This window comes from Pteropus medius, unplaced genomic scaffold (assembly GCF_902729225.1).
Source record: "Pteropus medius unplaced genomic scaffold, Ma_sr-lr_union100, whole genome shotgun sequence".
Lineage (NCBI taxonomy): Eukaryota > Metazoa > Chordata > Mammalia > Chiroptera > Pteropodidae > Pteropus > Pteropus medius.
The window spans coordinates 394,200-416,414 of record NW_024343734.1 but is presented as its reverse complement, the minus strand read 5'-3'; the positions used below and the strand labels follow the sequence as shown (position 1 = coordinate 416,414).

General features: G+C 60.8%; 2 protein-coding genes and 1 long non-coding RNA gene across 7 annotated transcripts in view; 1 reads left to right on the top strand and 2 right to left on the bottom strand.

Annotated features, from left to right (window-relative positions):
* Nucleotides 1-1,931: 1,931 nt before the first annotated feature.
* CYTH2 (cytohesin 2) lies at nt 1,932-9,755 on the top strand. Of its 4 annotated transcripts, XM_039868580.1 has the most exons (13): nt 2,009-2,147; nt 2,574-2,682; nt 2,963-3,110; nt 3,210-3,276; nt 4,196-4,314; nt 5,364-5,444; nt 5,907-6,019; nt 6,108-6,256; nt 6,715-6,826; nt 8,887-8,963; nt 9,084-9,155; nt 9,254-9,408; nt 9,497-9,755. In XM_039868580.1, exons 2-13 carry the CDS (start codon nt 2,598-2,600, stop codon nt 9,582-9,584), a joined length of 1,266 nt encoding a protein of 421 aa, XP_039724514.1. In that variant the 5' UTR covers nt 2,009-2,147; nt 2,574-2,597; the 3' UTR covers nt 9,585-9,755. The 4 variants fall into 4 exon arrangements, with proteins under 4 accessions (XP_039724513.1, XP_039724512.1, XP_039724511.1 ...); XM_039868577.1 differs by lacking the exon at nt 2,574-2,682 and having other exon boundaries at nt 1,935-2,147; XM_039868578.1 differs by lacking the exons at nt 2,574-2,682; nt 5,364-5,444 and having other exon boundaries at nt 1,934-2,147; nt 6,715-6,827; nt 8,885-8,963.
* A 3,765-nt stretch (nt 9,756-13,520) lies between these two features.
* Nucleotides 13,521-16,884, bottom strand: LOC120606976 (uncharacterized). 2 transcript variants are annotated; one of them, XR_005654028.1, is made up of 2 exons: nt 14,227-16,884; nt 13,521-14,035 (listed from the first exon to the last, which is right to left on the bottom strand). It is a non-coding gene; the product is annotated as an uncharacterized LOC120606976 (long non-coding RNA). The 2 variants fall into 2 exon arrangements; XR_005654029.1 differs by having other exon boundaries at nt 14,426-16,884.
* Nucleotides 16,885-16,995: 111 nt separating this feature from the next.
* The window catches only part of LMTK3 (lemur tyrosine kinase 3), a 13,860-nt gene continuing 8,640 nt past the window's right edge, over nt 16,996-22,215 (bottom strand). The window contains 4 exon segments of the mRNA XM_039868615.1: nt 16,996-17,024; nt 17,188-17,348; nt 18,456-18,843; nt 21,247-22,213. Of these exon segments, the coding sequence (XP_039724549.1) occupies nt 17,011-17,024; nt 17,188-17,348; nt 18,456-18,843; nt 21,247-22,213 (1,530 nt within the window). The 3' untranslated portion in view covers nt 16,996-17,010.

Genomic DNA, 22,215 nt, shown 5'->3' with positions numbered 1-22,215 from the left:
TTTCCACCAAGATGATTCCTCACTTCACTGAGAGTGGGGTGCGGATCCTAGATATTGCCCAGCTCTCCCTGATGTTAGAACGCATGGCCTCCCAGGGGCAACTGGAATGGGAGATGCTCTTGGAGGCCAGCCTTGAACTTGAAGGTCTGAATGACAGGGCTGGCCACGGGTATCGTGGGCTAAGTCGAAGGGCCAGAATCACCTCCGTAGTCCACCTTGGGTGGCAGTGGAAGGAGGGGGTAGCTCCGAATGCCAGGGGAAAGTATGTATTCAGGGGGAGACTTGTCCCCTAGATTAAACCACTGGGAGCCCTGGTGTGTCTGTGAGTGTGTTTCTGGGGCATGGGTCCTCGGGCCTGGCCCCCGCCCATGCTGCTGTCTACCTAAGTGCCCAGCAGGCTGGGAGCCAGCCACAGAAGGAGCCAGTACCAGTGAGGACACGTTCCCACCGCTGTGACCCAGGACCGAGGGCAGACATGGCCACTGCCTGCCCAAGTGCTGCAGCAACCCTGGTCCCCCCTTCTTGCTCCCCCTCCTCCTTTTATCCTTCAGAATCCCCACGTAATAACCGGATGGGATTAATTAGCTGGCTGCAATCCCAGCTACGGGTGTCTGGGGTAGGGGACTGGGGGCCATGGAAACTAGGGATGGAGAAGGATATTAAGCTGGAGGTGAAAGGACAGGCAAGGGTTCTGTTTGGAAGGAGACAGTGGGGTCAGGGGCTGGCACAGCCCGGGTTTCCACTGAGAGGGCAGGGTCTGGGCTACTCATAAAGGTCAATGAGAGGATTACGAGGCTCCGTTTCTAATCTGCCAGCTTAACCAGGTCCTGGCCCTGAATCTGTCCCCACCTGCCTTGCCCAGGGACGGTGAATGAGGACGAGGCCCAGACACCACCTCAGACCCAATTAGGGACTTGCCCTGATAAGGGTGCCCAGGTTCTCCATCCTGGCCAGGGCCCTGCACTCGCTTTTGCCTGCGACGAGGAATGGGAGTGAGAGGCTGGGGAGGAGGAAGAGCCGCAGATGTGGGAGGATTCTGAGAGGAGGGAGGAGTTTAAGATCAAGAGTTTGAGAGGAGGGAGGAAGCCAAACTGAGGCGAGTTGAAGAGGAGGGAAGGGGCTCTGAGAAGGGCGAAGGAATCAGGTGGGAGGGTGCTGAGGAAAGGGGAGCTGTCATAGGGGAAGGATGCTAAAGGAAGGGGAGGAGTTTGGGGGTGAGAGGGAGGAGCTTGAGGGGCAGACGGCGCCAGGAAGGCGGAGCCTGTGCTTTCACTATATTTAGCCTTTCCCTATTGGCCCATTATCCTTGGCAGATACCAAAAAGCGTAGCATTTAGAAGGAAGAACAAGTGTTGGTTCCACCACCACTCCTTGACTCTGAAGAGGCTGAGGTGGATGGGGTCATGGTGGGGGTAAGAAAAGGGTCTGGAGTTCGGAGGACGGAGGCCGAAGGAAAGGTGAACCAAAGCTGCTCCCAGTTGCGTGGCAACCGCTGCCGTCAAAAGCCAGTTTGGCCTGCTGGGAGGCGTGGCTCACAGAAACAACCCGCAGCTGTGGCCCCGCCCCCTGGCAACGAGACTAACAAAGTACGGCCCTCCCAGCAACAAATAACTAGAAACGAGGCTGGTTGAATCAGTATCCTAGTGCCCACAGCCCTCGCGCAGGCGCAGTCCTCTTTGCTGCCGCATAGTTCCACCTCCATGCGACTCCTTTCCGAGGCTTCTCATTGGCGGCCTAGCCAGCCAAGTGACTTCTTTTGTTTCGGAGGCGGGGCTCGGCCCCCTGTCCGCACTCCGATTGGCCCCAAAGACCGTCTACCTCCGGCCGGACTTGGCTACGTCTGTTCCTTGTGCGCTTATTGGCCCTGGAGGATGGCCCTTCGGTGTCGGGGGCGGAGCAGACGAGAGGGCCTGCAGTGGATTGGACGGTGTCAAAACGAGGGGCGGTCCCTACTGGCGGGGCGGTTGGGAGGCGAAGGGAGAGTCTTTTCGGCGCTGAGGACTGGCGCTGAGGAGGCGGCGGTGGCTCCCGGGGCGTTTGAGCGGGCTCATCCGAGCCCGCGGGCCAACGCGGATCCAGGCCCGACCGGCGGGACCGCCCCGGACTCCCCGCGGGCCTTCCTAGCCGCCATGGAGGACGGCGTCTATGGTAGGTCGGGGAGGGGTGGGGCCGGCCGCGGGCGGATGGAGCCTTCGGTCACGAACGTTCCGCTGCGAACGTTCCCCGCGGCGCGCGCCTGGCGCAGCCGTTCGGCCCCGTCGTAGCCGTCTCGCTTTTGTGTGGCTCGGGATGGGCTTCCGGCGAGGCCCGAGAGCGGGGCGTTCCAGGCCATTGTTTGGGCCGATCCTGTTTCCGGTGGCGGCGGGAGGGGACGGGATGGAGCGGCGGAGGCGAGGCCGGGGCGGAACCTTCCCGCCGGAGGGGCCGGGCGAGCCCAGTGACTGCTGGGAGCGGGGAGGGGGGCTTCTGGGGGCGGCGGGGTCGGGGAGAAATCTCGGGGGCTACGGAGATCCCGTTAAGATCGGGGCCTTTGACACCCCGCCCCCTTCCCCAACTCTTACGTGCTGTCATCAGCTTCCCCTGCCGTAGCTACTTTTCATGGACCCAGGAGTCCGGACACCCAGGTCCCCAGCTACTTCGCCAGGAATGGAAGCAGAAAACCAAGGCCTCAGCCCCTTTCCAAGTAATGGACCCAGCATTTCAGGCTTCCAGCCCATTCTTCCCCCAGATCTAAGAGTTCAGGCTCCTAACCCCTTCTTCCCCCAGGACTCAAGAGTCGAGGTCCCCAGCCCTTCTCCCCCTGGAATTCAGGAATCCGGGTCCCTACCCCTTCTTCCAGCAGACATAGGAGGCCAGACCCTCACTTTCATCCTCCCCCTGAACCTAGGAGTCCTGCCATCCCTCAGATTGCAGGCATCCAGGCTCACAGGCCACAGAACTGACCTCCAACCCCTGACCCACAGAGCCGCCAGACCTGACTCCAGAGGAGCGGATGGAGCTGGAGAACATCCGGCGGCGGAAGCAGGAGCTGCTGGTGGAGATCCAGCGCCTGCGGGAGGAGCTCAGTGAAGCCATGAGCGAGGTGGAGGGTCTGGAGGCCAATGAGGGCAGGTGAGGGCTGAGGTGGGGAACTCGGGGGCCGTGGCCCCAGGTCCGAGCCAGGGATGCCCAGGCATTGACCCTCCATCCCCCTACTCTTTGCCCCTGCAGTAAGACCTTACAGCGGAACCGGAAGATGGCAATGGGCAGAAAGAAGTTCAACATGGATCCCAAGAAGGTGCCTGGGGCCACAGGGCTCGACTCGTCCTGTCGGACATCCCAGCGGGGTTCTGGCACCTCCAGGTCTCAGAAGTGTGGTGGCTGAAGGCCCGCTTTAGGCGGAGAGACTTGGTCCGAATACCTGCGTTTAGATATTGGCTGTCCGTTCGTTCTCTGAGCACTAATCAGGTGTCCCAGCCTCTGACCTTTGCTGGACCTGTGTCTTCTGCAAAGGAGGTTGCCTAGTGCTATGATGGGGAGGTACAAGGGCTGTGGACACTCCGAGAGGGGGGGTCTAGTGGAGTCAGGGAGAGGGCTTCCCGGAGGAGGGGAGATTCAGGTCAGGTTGGAAAGATGAGTCGATGTTCACAAGGTGGAGGAAAGATGTTCGTTCATTTAGTCATTCATTTTATACCCATTTCCTGAGGCCTCCCTTGGGAGGCAGTGCTGGAGGCTCAGAGAAGAGTTTGACCCCATCTGGCCCCCAGGGAGCCCCTTGACACAGATACCACAATTCAGAGTAAGATAGCGCTATAATAGGGGTCCTCATGGCATCGGGAGACCAAAGAAGGCCCCAGTCCGGCCTGAGACTTGGCCCTCACAGCCCTTGACAGACTGCTGTCTGCTGACACTTTCTCACTTTATTCTTCCTGCCCAAAGCGATCGTAGTTTGTTTAGTCACTCAACAAACATTCACTGAGCTCTTGTTCTTTGCTGGACCCTGCTTTTGGTGCTGGAATTAACCAGGCAAAGGCAGAGGGAACAGTAGGTGCAAAGGTTATGAGGTGGGGGTAGGGGAATGGTATTTAAAGACCTGCGAGCAGCCTGGAGATGACACCTGGCCCCGTTGAGCGTGGGGGTGGGTCCAGGTGCCGTGGTTTCCGGGAACATACTGGGGAGTGGCTCTCTCAGTACTGAGACCCGGCCCCCACCCCCAGGGGATCCAGTTCTTGGTGGAAAACGAACTTCTGCAGAACACACCCGAGGAGATCGCCCGCTTTCTGTACAAAGGCGAGGGCCTGAACAAGACAGCCATCGGGGACTACCTGGGGGAGAGGTGAGACCCCTTCCTCGCTCCTCCAGGCCTCTCCCCACAGCCCCCTGCACCCAGCCCCTGCCCTCACACTGCCAGCTCCTCTGCCAAGGACAGGCCCTGACTGACACAGGGGCCTGGGGAGCCCGGGACCATCTGGGGAAACTGGGGACTGTCTGTGAGCATCTTGGGGGCATGGGGACCTTCTATGAACATCTGGGAAGTGTGGGAACCAGCCATTTATGTATGGGGCCAGTGGGGAGCGTCTGAGTGTCATGGGACCATGAGAACTGGGAACCGTGTGTAGACAACCAGTGCATTTGGGACTTGTGGGGACAGCTAGGAAGTATGGGCATTGTCAGTGGGTCTCTAGGGAACACAGAGACCCCCCCCCCATGGACATCTGGGAGCGTGAGGGCCATCTGTGCCCATGTGGGGTGTATGGCGACCATCTAGAAGTCTAAGGTGCCTAAGATTGCACATCAGGAGTATATGGGGACCGTCTGTGGATGTTGGGGAATTTGGGGATACTCTGGGCACCGCAGGTGCCTGGGGACCATCTGAGTGGGGTGCATGGAAACAGTCTGGACGTCTGAAGTATGCAGGACTATCTGTGGGCGTCTGGGGTGCTTAGGGGTTGTGTAGACATCTAGGGTATGTGGAATTTTTTGGGTACAGGATATGGGGACTGTCTGTAGATGCCTAGGAACCATCTATGGGCGTTTGGGATATGTAGGGACTGGACATCTGGGAGACGTGGGGGCCCCTCTAGGTGCTCGGAGACCATCTGTGGACATCCGAGGTGTGTGGGATTGTCCGTGGACATCTGGCATTGTGGGGATCGTTTTTGTGAAGGGCCACCAAAGCAGGGTCATGGCAACCCGCGGTCCTCACGAGGGTGTGTTCTGAACGTCCCTGCCCCCGTGCCAGGCCTGCGATGGCCCAGGCCAGAACTTTCGTCCGCTGTAGAGGCAGCTGTGATGCCAAAGAGGCGGCACAGCCTCCCCAGAGCCCTGTCCGCTCCCACCTCCCCAGACTCCTTCCTGTGAGTGACTTTGTCCCTGTCCTCCCAGGGAAGAGCTGAACCTGGCAGTGCTCCACGCCTTTGTGGATCTGCACGAGTTCACCGACCTCAATCTGGTGCAGGCCCTCAGGTGAGAGGGGTGGGCTCAGAAGGGCAGCAGCGAGCGTGCCCGCCAAGGCTTTCCTTACAAGCGACGACGCCTGCTCCAAACGAAACCAGAAACAAAAGCTAGGGCACCGGTGGGCTCGCGTAGCACAGAAGTCCCCGGTAGGGCTTCCTTCAGGTATAGCTGTATCCAGGTGCTCAGATGGTGTCAGGTCAGCTCTCTGCAGATCCTCCCGCATGAGACCAGGCCCCTAGCAACCTCCAGGCCTGGTTAGCAACCTTCGCAGGAAGAATGCATGTCCCCTGAGCATGCCAGAAGTCCCACGGTCCGTGCTCCCTGGCCAGGTGGCATCAGGCGTCCAGACCTAAAACAGCTCTGAGGCTGTGAGACTTGGCGCACTTACTGACGGGTTCCCAACACGGGGACCGGGAGTGGGGACAGCGCTCTGCCCGTCCTGGCTGCCATACCCGGCCCTCTCTCACCCAGGCAATTTCTGTGGAGCTTCCGCCTCCCCGGAGAGGCCCAGAAGATTGACCGGATGATGGAAGCCTTTGCACAGCGGTACTGCCAGTGCAACCCCGGGGTGTTCCAGTCCACAGGTGGGGCCTGGAGCCCGGTGCCGGGGGCGGGGGGGCGGGGAATGGGGCTCACACACCCATGTCGTCACCGCCCTGCTCTCTGCCACAGACACGTGCTACGTTCTGTCCTTCGCCGTGATCATGCTGAACACCAGCCTGCACAACCCCAACGTGCGGGACAAGCCGGGCCTCGAGCGCTTCGTGGCCATGAACCGGGGCATCAACGAGGGCGGGGACCTGCCTGAGGAGCTGCTCAGGGTCAGGCCCCCTCCTCCGCTCCCCACACCCCTCGGCCCGTCCCTCTTCCTGCCACAGACCCTCCCCTCGTGGGTCCCGCAGTGCCTGAGCCCTCTGCCTGGGAATCCGCCCTGCCGCGGGCGCTGTCACCATGCCATCCTGTCCTTTCTCCGGCTGCCTGTCTGTCTGTCTCTCCTCTCTGGCCCTCTCTGGCCCTCTGACTTTCAGTCTTTTCGATCTTTCTGTTTGTCTGAGGACTCGGCAGGCTCTTACATCTGCGTCCGTCATCCTTCCATCTTTCTTTCCTGCTCCCTCTCCTCAGGGCTCCCTCCCCTCTTCCGCCATCTGCTGCCCTTCCCTCCCCAGCCTCCCTCCCTCCGTGGGCCATCCTGCCTGTAGTTTCATTGCCTCCCCACTGCCAAGTGGCCCCAGGAGGGTCCCAGGGGCCTGGAGTTGCTGACCGGGCCTTTGCCCCTCAGAACCTCTACGACAGCATCCGAAATGAGCCCTTCAAGATCCCTGAGGATGATGGGAATGATCTGACCCACACCTTCTTCAACCCGGACCGGGAGGGCTGGCTCCTTAAGCTGGGTACGTCCCCACCTGACCACCTCGGGGGCCTCTGCAGGGGAAGTTGGCGGGCCGGGCTCTGGACTCGACTCGGCTTCCGCACATACCCGCTGTGTGACCTTAGGCAGGTGATTCGACCTCTCTGGACCTGTTTCTGCGTCCGGAAATGGGGCTGAAAGCAAGCTTGGGGCCTCACATAGGGGTGGGATTCTATCAACCTTCCGGGGTGAAGAGGAGTTAGAGGCCATCAAAGACATGCCAGGCTCTGCTTATGAATGAAGAGTCCTTGGCTGGGATGGGACAGGTGACTCTAGCAAACTCAGGATCAGCTGGCAGGGGACATACAGGTGCCTCTTCCTGAGGGTTCGAATGGTTTTCAGCCCTGGCTGCCCTAGAGAGTCACCCGGGAGCTCGCACAGCATCAGTGGTCCCGCCACAGGCTCGGGAAGTCAGGACCTCTGGGGCACGGCGGGCCATCCGTCACGTTGAAAGCTCCCCAGGTGGTCCCGCGCCGGCTTGGAGCTGCGCCCTTAACAGAAGCTGCCACGGGCGTGTCCGCTGTGGCTTTGTAACGGAGAAGCCATGAATGGCTGCTCTGGGAGACAGAGACTCTGACGAGGAGTTACAGTCCAGTCCGTTGCGGACAGTGGAGGCAGCCAGGGCGGTGGGAGGGCCCAGCAGAAGCTTCCAGCCCAGTGGAGGGGCCAGGGCAGGCCTTCGCTCCCTCACGTCCCCACTCCCCCAGTGTGGAATTGTGCTCTTAAGCCAAGGTGTCCTCCAGCCAACAGAAGCGGGGTCTTGGGAACAAAAACACGCAGAGCACTCCTCAGCCTGCGCGCTGGGGCGGGTGGGTTCCCGCATCAGCTCCAAGGAGACCGAGGGCTCTGGGGATTTGAGTTCTGCCAGGACAGTGGTCCCTGGCAGTGAGGGCATGGTGGACAGGGAGTGGCATCTTCAGCAGGAGCTAGTTCCCCTCAGCAGGGTCCTTCCCATCCCCCGGATGAGGAAATCGAGGCTCAGTCACTGCAGCCGCCGCAGGGCAGAGGTGGCCTTGGCGTCCTTAGGCCCAGATCTCTGGCTCAAGCACGTGGCTTTGTGGCCAGTAGAGAAAGGGACTTCTTAAAACCCCAAAATACAGGAAAGGTCGTCTGGTGGTGGCTAACGTCACAGCGAGGGTTCATAAAAGCCATTTTACTGTTCCCGTTTGTTCCTCCTGGCACCACAAGGAACACAGAAGCAGGTCACCTTGAAGCAGGAAGGTGGGGGCCCAAGTTGGGTCTCCAGATTGGAGCCCACGGAGGGCAAAGGTTGTCCTAAGGTCACACAGCCAGTTTGTACGGGCCACCTCTGGCCGAGGACTGGGGGTTTTGTCTTTTCCCACCTGGGCATGACCTCCAGGAGAGAATCCTGGCAATGGGGGGCCCCCCTGGCCTAGGACACGGCCTGGGGGTGGCCTGGAGCCCGGCACTGCTGAGGGAGGTGCTCGCAGCGGCCTCAGTGGGGCTCAGGACCCTCGGCCCCCCGAGAGGGAGGGCCCTGCCGATCCTCTCTCCTGTGGATGTAACTGGTTTTCTTCTCTCTCCCTCCCTCCTTCCCTCCCTCTCTCTCTCTCTCTGCGTGTTTCTCTTTGCTGTTTCTGTCTCTCCCACCCCCTGCGCATTCCTTCCCTCGCCCACCCTATTTCTGTCGCCTGCGCCTGCGGCTTTGGGGGCGTCCCATTCTTCTACCTCCCCTTCTGGCCTGGTCCTGCCTGCTTTCTCGCTGTCTGCCCCAGGAGGTAGGTACACGGCTGCCCTCGCTCCCCGACACCAGACGAGGGGAGGAGGCTGGGGCTCGGGCTCCTGGGCCCTGGGCTGGCAGACAGGCTCAGAAAGCGTAGAGCCCCACGCCGGGGGTGGACCAGTTCCCGGGCCCAGATGCGCTTGTCCCTGCTTGTCTGTCTCTTCCCACGCATCGCTTTGTCCTAGGCCCGCCAGCCCCGCCTTCCCTCTGCTTGCTCTGCCTCTCAGTCCCCTCCCCACCCTCCCAGAGGCCCTGTCCCTGTGTTGAGCCCAGGCCCCCTCCCGCCCCTTCCCTTTCAGGGGGTCGGGTGAAGACGTGGAAGCGGCGCTGGTTTATCCTCACAGACAACTGCCTCTACTACTTTGAGTACACGACGGTGAGGACAGAGCCAGACTATGCTCTGGGTCCTGGGGTGGGGGCCGGAACCCCGAGTCTGAGGGAGGGGGGTGGCGGGGAGGATTTGGAAGGCTAAGGCCTGTTCAACTTGCTCTTTCAGGATAAGGAGCCCCGAGGAATCATCCCCCTGGAAAATCTGAGCATCCGAGAGGTGGACGACCCCCGGAAGCCGGTAAGACCCTCTCTGTACCCCTTCCTGTCACAGTGGGGGCCCTTCTAGCCCCCGGGCTGGCTCTTACCTGCCGTCCCTGCTCCCCTGTGTCCTCCCAGAACTGCTTTGAGCTTTACATCCCCAACAACAAAGGGCAGCTCATCAAAGCCTGCAAAACGGAGGCCGATGGCCGGGTGGTCGAGGGGAACCACATGGTCTACCGGATCTCAGCGCCCACACAGGAGGAGAAGGACGAATGGATCAAGTCCATCCAGTGAGCCTGGGCTTTGGGGTCCTCGGGGGAGTGGGGGGCTGGGGCCCAGACTCCCTGACCCTCACCCTGGGGTCCCTCCCCTCCGCAGGGCAGCTGTGAGTGTGGACCCCTTCTATGAGATGCTGGCGGCCAGGAAGAAGCGGATTTCTGTCAAGAAGAAGCAGGAGCAGCCCTGACCCCCCGCCCCCAACTCCGTTATTTATTACTGAGCCGCCCCGCCCACGAGGCCGGACCCGGGACCTGGGGCTGCGGATCCTGGTTCCCCCTTTGGAAAATTCACCACCTCTAGCTCCTCTCTTATTTGTAATTAACACGCTGTTGGTAATCTTATTAATTATTGAACCGCTCCTGGCCTGTGGACCCCCTCATTTCTTGGGGTTGACACAGCCGAGGTACTTGGTCGAGCCAGCCAGTCCGCCCCATCTGTGACTGACCATGACCGTGACCAGGGCCAGGGGTGCCACTCTGGGGAAGGGTGCCATCCAATTGGGTGGCCCCCTGGGGGCCTCTGGGGTGGCTCAGTTCTGGCTGCACCCCAAGCCTGGAGTAAACGACAGTTAATGTGGCGGGAGTCGGTGTTGTGTGGGACCTGCCCTGGAACGCGGGTATTCTGGGTGATGCGGGTATTCTGGGCGACACGTATGCTGGGCGAGGTCCAGATCCACCCTGGGTGTCACCCCCACCTCCACCCTCCTCAATCAGACTTGTGATTTGAGGGGTGGCAAGTAACGCCTGACGAGCTCGTGAGCTGGGCTAGTGCTTCTGGGGAAAACCAGAGAGCTGGGAGGGCCACGAGGGGACCGACTCTGGGAGGCTACGCGAAGGGCAGACGCGGAGGAAAGAGGAAGAATGCCCCCTCCCCTGGGTGCGGGAGGGACGGACTTGGTCTCCCTGGGCTTCGCCAAGAGGTGGCTGGAGTCGGAAGTGGGCGGGACCGGAGGGGTGCCCCCGCTTCTCAGCCCGCGGAGGATCGTCCTTGCGAGGACAGGCCACACCAAGCAGCGATAGCGCTGGGAGCCTGCGTTTCTGTCGCATCTCCTTTCCTGGGAATCCGCCAGCCTCCGAAGTGTAAGGACCACTTCCTTTGGGGTTTGGGGTGCTCCTGAGGTCCAGGTCCAGGCCTGTCCCCTTTTACTCTCCAGCTTGGGACATGTGTGGTATCCCCACGGAGCAAAGACTCGTGGATCCCGAGAGGGGTGATTGGCAGGTTGGGGGACCCCACGTCATTCTACGTGGAGATCAGTAGCTGTGATGACTTTAGTACAAAGAAACCACGACCCCGGGCGGGCCGGGGACCAAGACCCAGCTAGAAGGGAATCCTGTCTCCCGGGGCGTGCCCGAGAGCAGTTTCCCACACGCAGTGCTCCCATTTGGCTGAGGGGCAGCACCCCGAACCTCGGACCTGGGTCCCGGCCCTGCCCTTGGCCACAGGCATCCGCAGACATGAAGGGACCCTGAGTGCAATAACACTGCCTCCCCAGCAGGTGGCGCACCCTTCCCTCGGACTACGATTCCCGGCAAGCCTTGCGGCGCTCGCCCCCTCAGCAGCGGGAGAGCCAGTCTCGAAGTCTTCTGGGAGTTGTAGATTTTCCCAAGACAACGCTCTCAGATTAGCCTGGTCCCCAACCCTTGCGCAGGTTGGGAAAAGAGGCCTTGACTGCTTCAACCCCAGTGGCTGATGGGAAATAGAGTTCCCGACTCCTCTCAAAGGTCCCAAGGGGAATGGAATCATCAACGCCAGGTCGTGGGAAAGGAGGTCCTGGGGAAAATAAAGGGTCCCACCCTTATTCCAGCCTGTCTCGCTCTCCTCCATGGAATGAACCCAGACGTGCCGAGCGCCTGCCCTCTCCTAAGTGGCTCAGTGCAGAGGCCTTGGAAGAGCATCCCAGGCAAAGGGAACAGCGCGTGTGGAGGCCAGGAAAGGCCTGGGGAACTGGAGTCACTTTCAGCCCGGCCCGATCATTCGGCGCCCGGACAGCCACGCTAGGACTTAGGATATATTCTCCGCCGGTGAGAAGCCATCCCAGGGTGTGGAGTAGGGGAACGATGTATTCGGATTGAGGTTGTAGGAGAGGCCTCTGGCTGCTGCAGAACAATCTGGAGATGAGCTGGGCCGATAGCAGGAAGGTGAGTTAGGAGGCTGGAGAGGCGGGGAGAGGCGGCTCCAAGTGCGGCGTTTGGAAGAGCCAGTGGGACTTGCTCAGGGCTCGGATTCTGGCCTTGGCAGTGCCATTCCCTCAGCGTCAAAGAGGGGATGTTTGGGGGGCAGGGAGGGAGAACTCAAATGGTTGTATTTTGGGCAAATTAAGCGGGACGCCTGTGGAACATTCAAGCCAGACTCCAGTCACCTCAAAATTATCCTTTGGTATCTCCCCATCTCCCATCCATTTTCTCAAAGACCGCGATTCTGGCTTCCGACTCCCTCCTCTCCCAGGCCCCCTAACGCCCAGGGGTACAGGTTGGTTGTGTCCCTCCAAAACTCCCGTGGGGAAGCCCTAACCCCCAGGACCTGGGGACGTGACCTTATTTGAAAACAGGATCATTGCAGATGAAATCAGATAGGACAAGGCCATTAATGTGGGCCCCAATCCGAGGCGACTGGTGTCCTTCCACAAAGGGACATTTTAGACGTGGAGACACCCAGGGAGAACGCCATGTGATGATGAAGGCGGAGATCGAGGTGATGCATCTACACGCCAAGGAACCCCAACGATCGTCACCAAACCCCCGGAAGCTGGGAGAGAAGCAGGGAACAGATCCTCCCCTCACAGCCCTCAGAAGCAACGAACTCTGCTGACACCTTGACCTTCGACTTCCGGCCTCCAGAACTGTGAGAGGACGTCTGTGGTTTAAGCTACCCAATTTGTTGTACATTGTTAGGGCAGCCCTACTGAACTAGTACACCCCTCCTCTCCGCCCTAAGACCAGGAGTCTGCAACCTCACCCCCTGCCTGGCTTAGCTCCTTCCACGCAGCATCCACCCTGGGCAGGCGTGTCCCAAGGTCAGTTTGAGCACCACCAGGTCGCCTAGCAGTGGCAGTAACGGGAAGAGGCCACCACCTAATCCTCTCCCTCCCCTTCTCCATCCCCCACGACTTCTAGGTGACCCTAATGCCCCCATCCCCTTAAGCCAGGGATCCAGAGCATCCCCACTGGGTCCAGTCTTCTGGTCCCTTCCCTCCTCTCTCATCCAAACTGCATCCCTCCGATATGCAAGTGGATCTGGTACCAAGGTGACGGGGGACAGGCTGAAGCCAAGAATCAGAGACGCAGAGGGCGGGCGGGAGGGGGGGAGACAGATGGAGGCAGAATCAGTCAAGAGTCAAGAGAAATCGAGAAAAAGACATCAAGACAAAAACGCAAGGCAGAAGAACATAATAGACACAGGAAGGCGACAGGAAGACACAGACAAGGGGGAAAAGTACAGACAGAGAAACTCAAAGAAATAGAAACAGAATTAGACAGGAAGAAGGAGGCTGAGCAATAAGGCACGAATGGAGAGATTGGGAAACAGCAAGACGGGTGGGGGCCGGGACTGGGCTGGGGAGACAGGGGGCCCACAAGGACAATGCCAAAGATGCCCACGGAGAGATTCGGTTAGGGGGAAGGCAAGAGGTGAGCATGTCAGGGAGGTGGGTGGTCACGTGGACAAACAGGTGAGCTGAGGCAGAGCCACCAGGGGCAGGGAGATAAATCCTGGTCTTCGAGGGACAGGCAGCGCCGTTCTGAGAAGCCAGGAGGGATGTGGTCATCCGGTGTGCGTGCCGGTCACTTCTGGGCACATCCCCTCACCAGCCCTGGCCCTGGCACCGCCTCTGGCCACCACCACGGGCCACCTGGTGGACACACGGCTCTGACCACAACCTGCCACGTTCCCCAACCCTCGCTGGCTCCTTGTCACCTCTTGAATTGCAAGTTGAGGCCGCAGCCGAGGTCGGTGACGCCAGCAGCAGACAGGACATGGAATCCAGGGGAAGCCAGGGCCCCTCTGCCTTTCTGAGCCTTGATGTCCCCGTCTGTCAAACGGGGCGGTGAGGACGGCGGCTTCTCCTGGGCGGCACCCACTCCCTGCAGCCACCCCTTTTCGCTCCCTGAAACATACACAGGCCCCGTGTTCCTCCAAAAAGTTATTTTTGTCTTTTTTAAATAATGTGAAAATGCCACGCGAAGGTTTGAACCAGAGGCCCCCCCAGGGGCCAGGCTGGGGCGGGGAAGGGGAGACGCGAGATGGGGGGGTCCAGGTCCCCAAAGCCTGCAGCCCCGTCTGGGGCCGGGAGTGGGTGAGGAGGGGCCTCCGCTGTGCCGAGGGGCTCCAGGCCCGAAAGAGTTCAGTTCAGTTCCAGTAAAGGTGGCTCTCCAGGGAGGGGCGAGGGGCTTCCTGCCTCATTTGGCACCGAGGGGGTCAGGGGCGTCAGGGGACCCGTCAGGGAGGCTGGGGGGTGGGGGGCCAGGGCCTCCCGTTTGGCACATGGTGGGGGAGGGGGAGGGCCCAGCCTCAGGGGCCTCCCCAGAGGCGGCGTCTGTGGTGGTGGCAGTGGCTCCGTCATCCACAGAGGATTCTACTCTCAACCCCTCTTCTGGGGGTGCGGGGGGCTCAGGTCTTCGGGAGGTCAGTTCTCCACGGGGCCTGAGGACAGAGGACGTGGTCAGAGAAATGGAATTACTGGGCAGATAGACTCATGGCCTCTGGCTCGCTCCGAGTGAAAGCAAAGGCCTCACTGTGGCCCACGAGGCCCACCCCAGGCTGCCGAGCCCCTTTTCCACCCACACCTACCCCCTCCCCTTCATTCACATCCTCTGCAGCCACACTGGCCTCACCGTTCCTTCCGGGCCCCAAGCACAGTCCTACCCCAGGGCCTTTGCACGTGCGGTTCCCAGTGCGTAGGACCCCATTTCCTTAGTGCTTCCCTTGTAACTCGGGCCTGGGAGGGAACGCCTCCTCAGAGGCCTTCCTCGACCATTCGCCGTCAGGGGGGTGCCCCCCTCGCCCCGCCCCCCACAAGTCACTCTATCTCACTGCACTGTGGTTGGCTTTCTTCACATTCTTCCTCGGCCATCGTCGAAGAGCTCCCCGTCCGCTTGTCCCTCTAGGACGTAAGCTCAGGGGGGACAGGTCTGTGTTCGGTCACTGTTGCATCCCCGGCATCCAGCACAGGGCCTGCCACAAAACGCCCTCCCACCGAGCTTTCCCGTGACCCCTCCTCTCTCAGTGGAAGGAAGTTCCCCTCCCCTCCCCCACTGCACAGGTCCAGAAAACCAAGGTCTGCGGGGCGGTGCATTTCGCCTCGCTCTCCACCCCATACCAAGTCGCTGCCCTCACTCTTTGTCTCCAGGCCTCAGCTTCCTCCTCTTTAAATAGGAAGCGTGACCCTTGAGTCCTTTTCAAAGGTGTGGGGAGACTGGGATACGTGGGGTCACTCAGTACCCAGGGAACATCGGTTCAGGGGGCGGAGCCGCGCCGAGCACAGGGTTCTGAGGAGGAAGGGAGCCCCACCGTCCTACATAACACAGGCTCCCCCACTTCTTAGCCCAGCCGCAGGGGGACTAGCTGCTGGCGGAATGAAAGGGACTTAGGGTTTCACACGTTCAGGCCCTCCCTCTCCCCTCCTGGTGATTAAAGGTGAAGTCATTTTCTCTGCTGGCCCTGCCGGCCTCGGCCATGACTCACCACTTGGCCGATGTCCCCACGCTCTGGAACCCACCACACCCTGTCCTTATGGGGGCCTCAGAGAAGGCCTCTGGCAGGATGTGGCATTTGGGGTGACGCTTGAGGACAAAGCCAAGTGAAGAGTCAGTCCTCGGTCCCGTCCCTCCTGCCCTCGAGTTGAAGTGTGCTCCTCTCTCTCTCCTGGCCCTTGGCCCCGGCCTCCCTCCCAGCCTCCAGCTGGCCCCAAGGGGGTCCTCTGCCACCCATTGCCTGTCACGGCCCTCGCATGACTCTCTAATGCCCCTGGGACCAAGTCCCCACCTCTCAACTCACTCTCGGGCCCTACGTGGCCTGCCCTGCCCCCTCTCGCCTTACCCCCTCTAAGTAACCCCCAGACACACTGCATCCCTTCTGCTCAACTGGCCAAGCTCTCTCCTGCCTCAGGCCCTTTGTGCAAGCTGTCCAGTCAGCTAGCTCACTGTCCCCTTCCCCTTCACCTAGTTAAGGACAACCAACCCTCGAGTCCCTGGTTAAATGCCACTTCGTGCAGGGAGACAAAGCCCTTTCTTGTCATCTGCTTTCTCAGCAACAGCTGCAGGGCTGTGGGGTCAGTGTCTGGGGGCCGGGCGGGTCGGGGCTCACTGAGTCCACTCAATAAACATCGACTTAGGTGTGGTAACAGCTACCACAGAGACCACCGCTGCGTGACAGGGCGCCATGCTTTGTGCATGGGGAGGATTAAGCCATGCGACCCCTTCAACGATCTCATGAATCCAATCCCGTTCTCCCCATTCTGTAAACGAGGAAACTGAGGCACAGAGAGGGAAGCGGCAGGGCCGACGCGTGGACTCGGGCACGGGTTGGGAAAGCGGGAATGGAACCCTTCCCTGAAAGGGTCCAGTCGCACCTCCTATCTTCTCAGCTCTGTCCTGGGGGGACACACGCACCTACCGACCTGCCCCGCCCAGCGCAAGCCCCGCCTTCGGAGCTGTTCTCTGGAGCGACAGCAGGAGGCAGCAGAGGGCCCTGGCCTGTGCGCTCTCTAGCCCCAGCCCTGCCGGTGAGACATGGCTGTGCCCTGCTCCTCGCTGTGAGAATGGCCTTCACTTCGGGACAGCCAGAAACGAAGGGTGGAGGTGAGGATTAGCCATACGGGGTATGTGAGACACCACGAAAAAGGAACTGGACGAACGCTGACTACTGGGGAGGGCACGGACTCAGAGGCCAGGCAGACGGACGGGTTTGTAGCCTGGCTCCTCATGCCTCTCTGCGCCTCGGTTTTCTCTTTGGTAAAATGGGGATGAGATTAGAATCCACTCCACGGGATCGAAGGAGGATTAAATGGGTTTAAACGCAGCAAGCACATGGCAGGGGCTCTGCGAGTACTCGCTATTCTTATTAGCAGTGCGGCCATTCCTGGCTAGGTTCTCTCGGCGCTGGCTCATGCAGACCACCAGCTCCTCTCTCTCCTTGTCTGCCTCTGATCGACATGTGCCCCGGAACACAGGATGGGGTCAGGATCCCGCAAGTGCCAGGCGGGAGCATGACCGAGAGAGGGGCAAAGATGGGCGAGACTCAGAGGAGATCCTTAAAGAAGGGGACACTGAGGCTCACGGAGGGGCCTGCGTGCCGGAGCGCATCTGATGGACACCGCCTGCCTGGTCTGAGCTGGTTCCAGAGTTGGGTGGGGTCTCGGTGATGAGCAGAGAGTGTTGACAGGGGAGGGAGGAGACTGAGCAGGGGGAGGCAGGGAAATTCGGAGTTGGGGACGAGAATGTGGGGAGAGAGATGGGGACAGAGATATTGGCGGAGTGGGCGATGGGCAGAGTCCAAAGCACCGTACCTGCGGGTCGAGCGTGGGGAGGCCCAGGTGGGGGGCAAAAGGTCTCCAGTGCGAGGGCGGAGAAAGGCAGGGAAGAAGGCTGGGGGGGCCTGAAGGCAAAATCTCAGCCCACTCAGAAACTGCCTCCAGAGAGGGTAAGGAGGAGAGGACGCTGTCAGACCCTCAGACCTTCTGGGGCCCCACCCCAGCCTTCGGCCCCACCCTCAGGCCAAACCTCCTCCCAGAGCTCCCATGCATCCAACCGGGAGCCAACAGCCCCACCCCTAACTCCGCCCCGCCCGCCCCTCACCAAAGCCGCTGTCGTTGCTGGGAAACCCATCTCCGGGGGTGACGGGGTGGGGAGGCGTCGGGGGCGCTGGGGGCGTTGACGGGTCCGTATCCCCCTCGGAGGGGCCCTGGACGCTCAGCTCGTTGGTTGGCGTCTCCTGAGAAGGCAGATTAGGGGAGACGAGAGGGGGCGAACCGTCACAAGCCACTCACCGCATCCCAAGAAGCAACAAACCCCGCTAACGATTCTTGGGCTTCAGGAATCCCAATTCACTACTGCGCGCTCTGGAAATAGCTGGAGCCCCTAATCTTCCTTATCTCTTTCGAAGCCTCAGGTCAGCCTTAACCCCACCCCCACCGAGGCTCCTCCCCCGACTGCGGAGCCCCGCCCACAGCGAAGCAGCCCATCGCAGGAATTCTTCGCTTGCTCCTAAACCGGAAGCCAACGCTATGTCTCTAAGTCCTGTCCGTCCTACCTACCTCCTGCCATAACTACCTCCAAGATATCGATCGCAGGAGCTCAAATTCGGGCCCCAGAATTAACTTGCTATGGTCCTCCAAACCGCCACCCCATCCTGAGCACCGTCCGACCCTTCCCTGAGTCCCTAAGCCCAGCCCTCCTGGGGTTTTGTTTCAGTGGCCCAGGCCTCAGCTCATGAACCTGTTCCCACTCATCTCAGGGCCCGGTTTGCCCCGCCTCAGGTTCATCCAGACACGGCCCCAGTCCACAAGCACCACCCCGCCCTCCCTTGTTCTCTTCCACACTATGCCCCCAGCGCTAGCCTTATAATCCTCAACCCATCTGCGGGGGCCCCGCCGCAATTCATTAGCTCAGCCCATCCTGAAACCACTGCAAACCATTTTAACACTACGAGCCGCACCTCTTAAGCCCTACCTGCAGCCTCTCTATGGCCCGCCCTAATGGGGAAGATCCGCTCCATCCTGAGCCAGTCCCTTAGCCTTGCAACACCACTAGAACACTGGTGTACAAACCCGGCCCCTAACTTCATTAGGCCCCGCCCCCACCAACCGGGCCCCGCCCCAATCCTCTCGACACTTGCTCCACAGCCTCTTCCGGCTCCCTCTCGACTACCAGGTGTCCTCCTTTCCAGAGCCACTGTCAAGTTCTAGGCCTCTCCCGCGCTCTCTAGCATCCACCCCCGTCACAGGCCTCGCCCCACCCTCGCCCTGGGACCCACGCCTCCTAGCTGCGCCCTCACCTCGTCCTCAATCCCGCCCCACTTCCCCAGGCCCCGCCCCCGCGTCCCCACCACGACGGGTCGGTAGTCGTCCCCGTGGAAGGAGACCATCTTGCGTTTCCTCTCCAGCTCGCTGTCCTCGGGCTCGTCGGCCCCGCGCGGAGACTTGAGCAGCCCCCGCAACGGGCGGGCCGCGTCCGCGTCGGCGCTGCTCACCACGACGGGCACCGGGGCTGCCCGCGCCCTCCCGGAGCCCCGGCGCCCCGCCGCCGCGCCCGCCGCCTCCTCGTCCTCCTCCTCCTCGTCCTCGTCCTCGTCCTCCCCGTCCTCCTCCGGCGGCCCCGGCGCCCCCGCCCCGCCGGCCTCCCCGCCAGCCGCCCCGGCGTCCGCGCCCTCCCACGGGGGCCGCCGCGGGCCCGGCCCCGGGAACGGCGTGAGCGTGAGCGGCGGCAGCGCCAGCGAGAGCCGCGAGAGCTTGGCTGCGAAGGGAGAGACCCGGTGAACCGTTCCTGGGGAAACTGAGGCACGCCCTCCCACAGACCTGCGTGTTCTTAGGTCATCTCAGGCTGCAACCTGGACCTCAGTTTCCCCGCTTGGGAATCCTTTCTCCACGCAGAGATCCAGTGGGAGAGATCTTTCCCTGACTCCAGGGCTTAACCTTCCTCATGGCTCCCCAGCGCCAACCTCTCCCCGCCAAGCCCACCGCGGAGAGCCCTCGCTCTGCTGACCTCCCCAGGCTCTGTCCCCACCTCATTCTGGCTTGACTTCCATCCAGCCACATGGACCACCTCCCCCTTCCCCCACCTCTGAGCCGTTGGATAGGCTGTTCCCTCTTTTTCTAACTCGGGTCCTATTCGTCCTCTAGTTCTGTCCAGGCTTTCAGAGCCTTCAGAGATCTCCCAGGAAGTCATGAAGCCAGGCCACCCGCCCTGTACTGCACAGCACCAAGGGCCTCTCAACCTGAGCAGATTATCTCAGTATATAACTATATTTCTGTGGTGATGTGACAAATGTTTGCCTTGCCACAGAACAGACACGGAGTCCCTGTGGTTCCGGCTGCATCCCCAAACCCCAAGCACATGGAAGCACTCAATATTTGTGGGATGAATGACTGGCTGAAGGAATGAATGTTCCCTGCATGTTTCCTCTCTGGCCCTCGATCACCAGACAAAATTGGAGTATCTAACCACTTTCCCTGCCCTCAGACCCCTTCCTGTCAGCTTGCTGGGAGGGAAGGACTTCAGGGCCCTGGGAAGGAAAGGTGGCTTCGAATCCCAAGGATCTGCTCGCTTGCCCTGTGTCACTAGGCAAGCAGATCCGCCTTCTGAGTCTGTTTCCTCACTGGTAAGCGGACAGGGGCGGGTCGCTCACTCCTCCCTTAGTGTGGGGGGTGACAGTGGGGATGACGGGAGGATCGGGGCGGGACGGGGAGGAAGATGGGTGTGAACCCTCCTCCCCTCATTCACTCTATACCAGCTTCACTGAACAGGCCAAGTTAGCGCCCATCTCAGGGGGACCTTATGTCCACCCGGCTCACTTCATGTCTGCTCAAAAGTCACCTCCATACCGAGGCCTTCCCTGACTACTCATCTCGGGGTGATGGGGTAGAGTGGGGCCTGTAATAGAGGGAGCTATCAGAAGCTGTGGGTACCCAGAGGAAGGACCGGATGACAGCCTTTAGAAATCAGGAAGATTTCCTAGGACAGGAGAAACTCGCGTGGGGTCTTGAAGGATGAGCAAGAGTTCGCTGGTTAGCTAGCCTCGGCCTCTTACCCAACCTGGCAGGCACCACTCCATTAGGTCTCAAAGCATCTGCTCTCCAGACATTTCCACGCCGCTGAGGTCTTTCTTGACAGCTGCTTTCACCCCAGCAGCCCCAGCAACTCAAGGAAGTGGTGGCGTTTGATAGCTGGGGCTTCAGGGAAGGAAAGTTCCCCACTCGGCCCCCTTCCTGACCTTTCCGTCCAGAGCCACAGGCCCCCTGACACAGGGAGACGTAACCGTCCCTCAGTGTGGCTGTCAGTCTGCTGGTATAAAACAGGATCTGGTCACTCGTAACTTTTATACCAGGTGACTCCGCGGACCTGCAGTCCCTACACCTACATCTAAGTAGGGCGCCTTCTCTTAAATCATCCCCATCCTGTGACGAAACACTTCTTGTGTTCTGACCCAAACTCAGTTTCCAGAAAAGGTATTCCTACAGCTTCCAGGTCACCGATAACGGACGGGCCCGGGCACAAGGCCTGGCACGCTCCATAAATGCCTCAGCTTGTTGGGAAGTCGAAACCAGAGGTCACACGCTGGCAGCCCAGTGCACAGAGAAGCTTCCGTTTGAATTAGTTTCAATCTTTAAAACACCCAGAACTCTAAGGAGAAAAAGTAGTGGGTTCTACGACCCCAGGGGTTGGGGGGGATTCCTCAATGGAGCTGAGAAGTTTCCTCCCCACCTCTCTCAGCCTACGTCATTCATTCCTCAATACCGTCTGGCCCCCGTGGGCATCTGAGTTTGAGACCCTGGTCCATGTGAATCGTAATAATAAAAGCAGGTGCTTGCAAGCAGGTGCTTGCGAGTGCCAGGCACTGGGCTGAAGGCTGTGGAAGTCCTACCTCATTTAACCCTCACGATGACCCTATCACGTAGGCGCTACCCTTGTCATCTGTTTTTTAGCAGATGAGGAAACCAGGGCACAGAGAAGGGAGGTCATTTGTCCAAGGTCACAGAACTAGAAGGGAAGAGCCAGGATTTGAGCCCAGGCAGTGTGGCTCCAGCTTCTGCACCTGTCACGGCCGGCCTGACCTCTCTGCCACCCAGGAGCCCGAGAGTCTCGGCTGTGCCCCCCGGACCCCCGACCTGGCTCCCGTGCTCCCAGCAGCCACCTCACCTTTGATCTGCTCGCTGTTCCCCTGAGGGGGTCCCAAGTCCAAGAACAGCCGTGGCATCTCGGGGCCCTTCCTCTCGGGCTTGGGGGGGTCCCCGTCTGCGCTGGGTGCCGTGTCTCCGCCGGCTCTGCTGTCTGGGACCCCGGGCTCTCCCTCGGGCGCCACCTCCGGCCTGGCTCTCTGGGGCAGCGGCTCCGGCCTCCTCGGCTGTGCTTCCGGCGGCAGAGGTGGAGGCGGCTGCGGCCTCGTGCTGTCTACCCATCCGGCCTTTACGTCCACGCCGCTTCCGGGGCCGCCGCCGGGGGCCGTCCCCATGCCCACCGGGGCTCGGCCCCCACTCCCGAGGTCCAGCCTCCCAGCCCCGGGGGCTCTCCTCTCGCTCCCCGGTTCCAGTCCCCCGCTCCTGGGAGCTTGGCCAGTGGGGCCAGGGGCTGTCTGCCCGCTGTTCTGGGGCAAGGCCAGCACGCTGGGCGTGGGGGCTCTCTCCATTGAGGTCTCTGGGGCTGGATCCCCACTCCCGCACATCTTCCCCCAGGGCCCTGGGGCTCTCCAAGGCCCAGTCTCTGGCAGCCTCTCTGTGTTCCTGGGGAGTCTCAGGCCCCCATTCTCTGACACCATCTCCTCCATCTTTGGGGGTGTCAGTCCCCCATTCACCAGCACTGTCTCTTCCCTCTCTGGGGACCTCAGCTCCCCATTCTCCAGCACTGTCTCCTTCCTCCTTGGGGGTGTCAGCTCCCCATTCTCCAGCACTTCCTCGTCTCTCTCCGGGGACCCCAGGTCCCCATTCTCCGCCACCTTCTCCTCGACGCCCGGGACTCTCCGCTCCCCGTTCTCCAACACTGTCGCCCCGTTCACAGGGAGGCTGCTCGGGTCCTCGTTCAGGCCTGGGGCTTTCTTCCCGCTGCCCAGGACTGCGGGGTCGCTGCTCGGGCCCGGGGCTTTCTCTCTGTTCCCGGGGCCTCCCGCGGCCT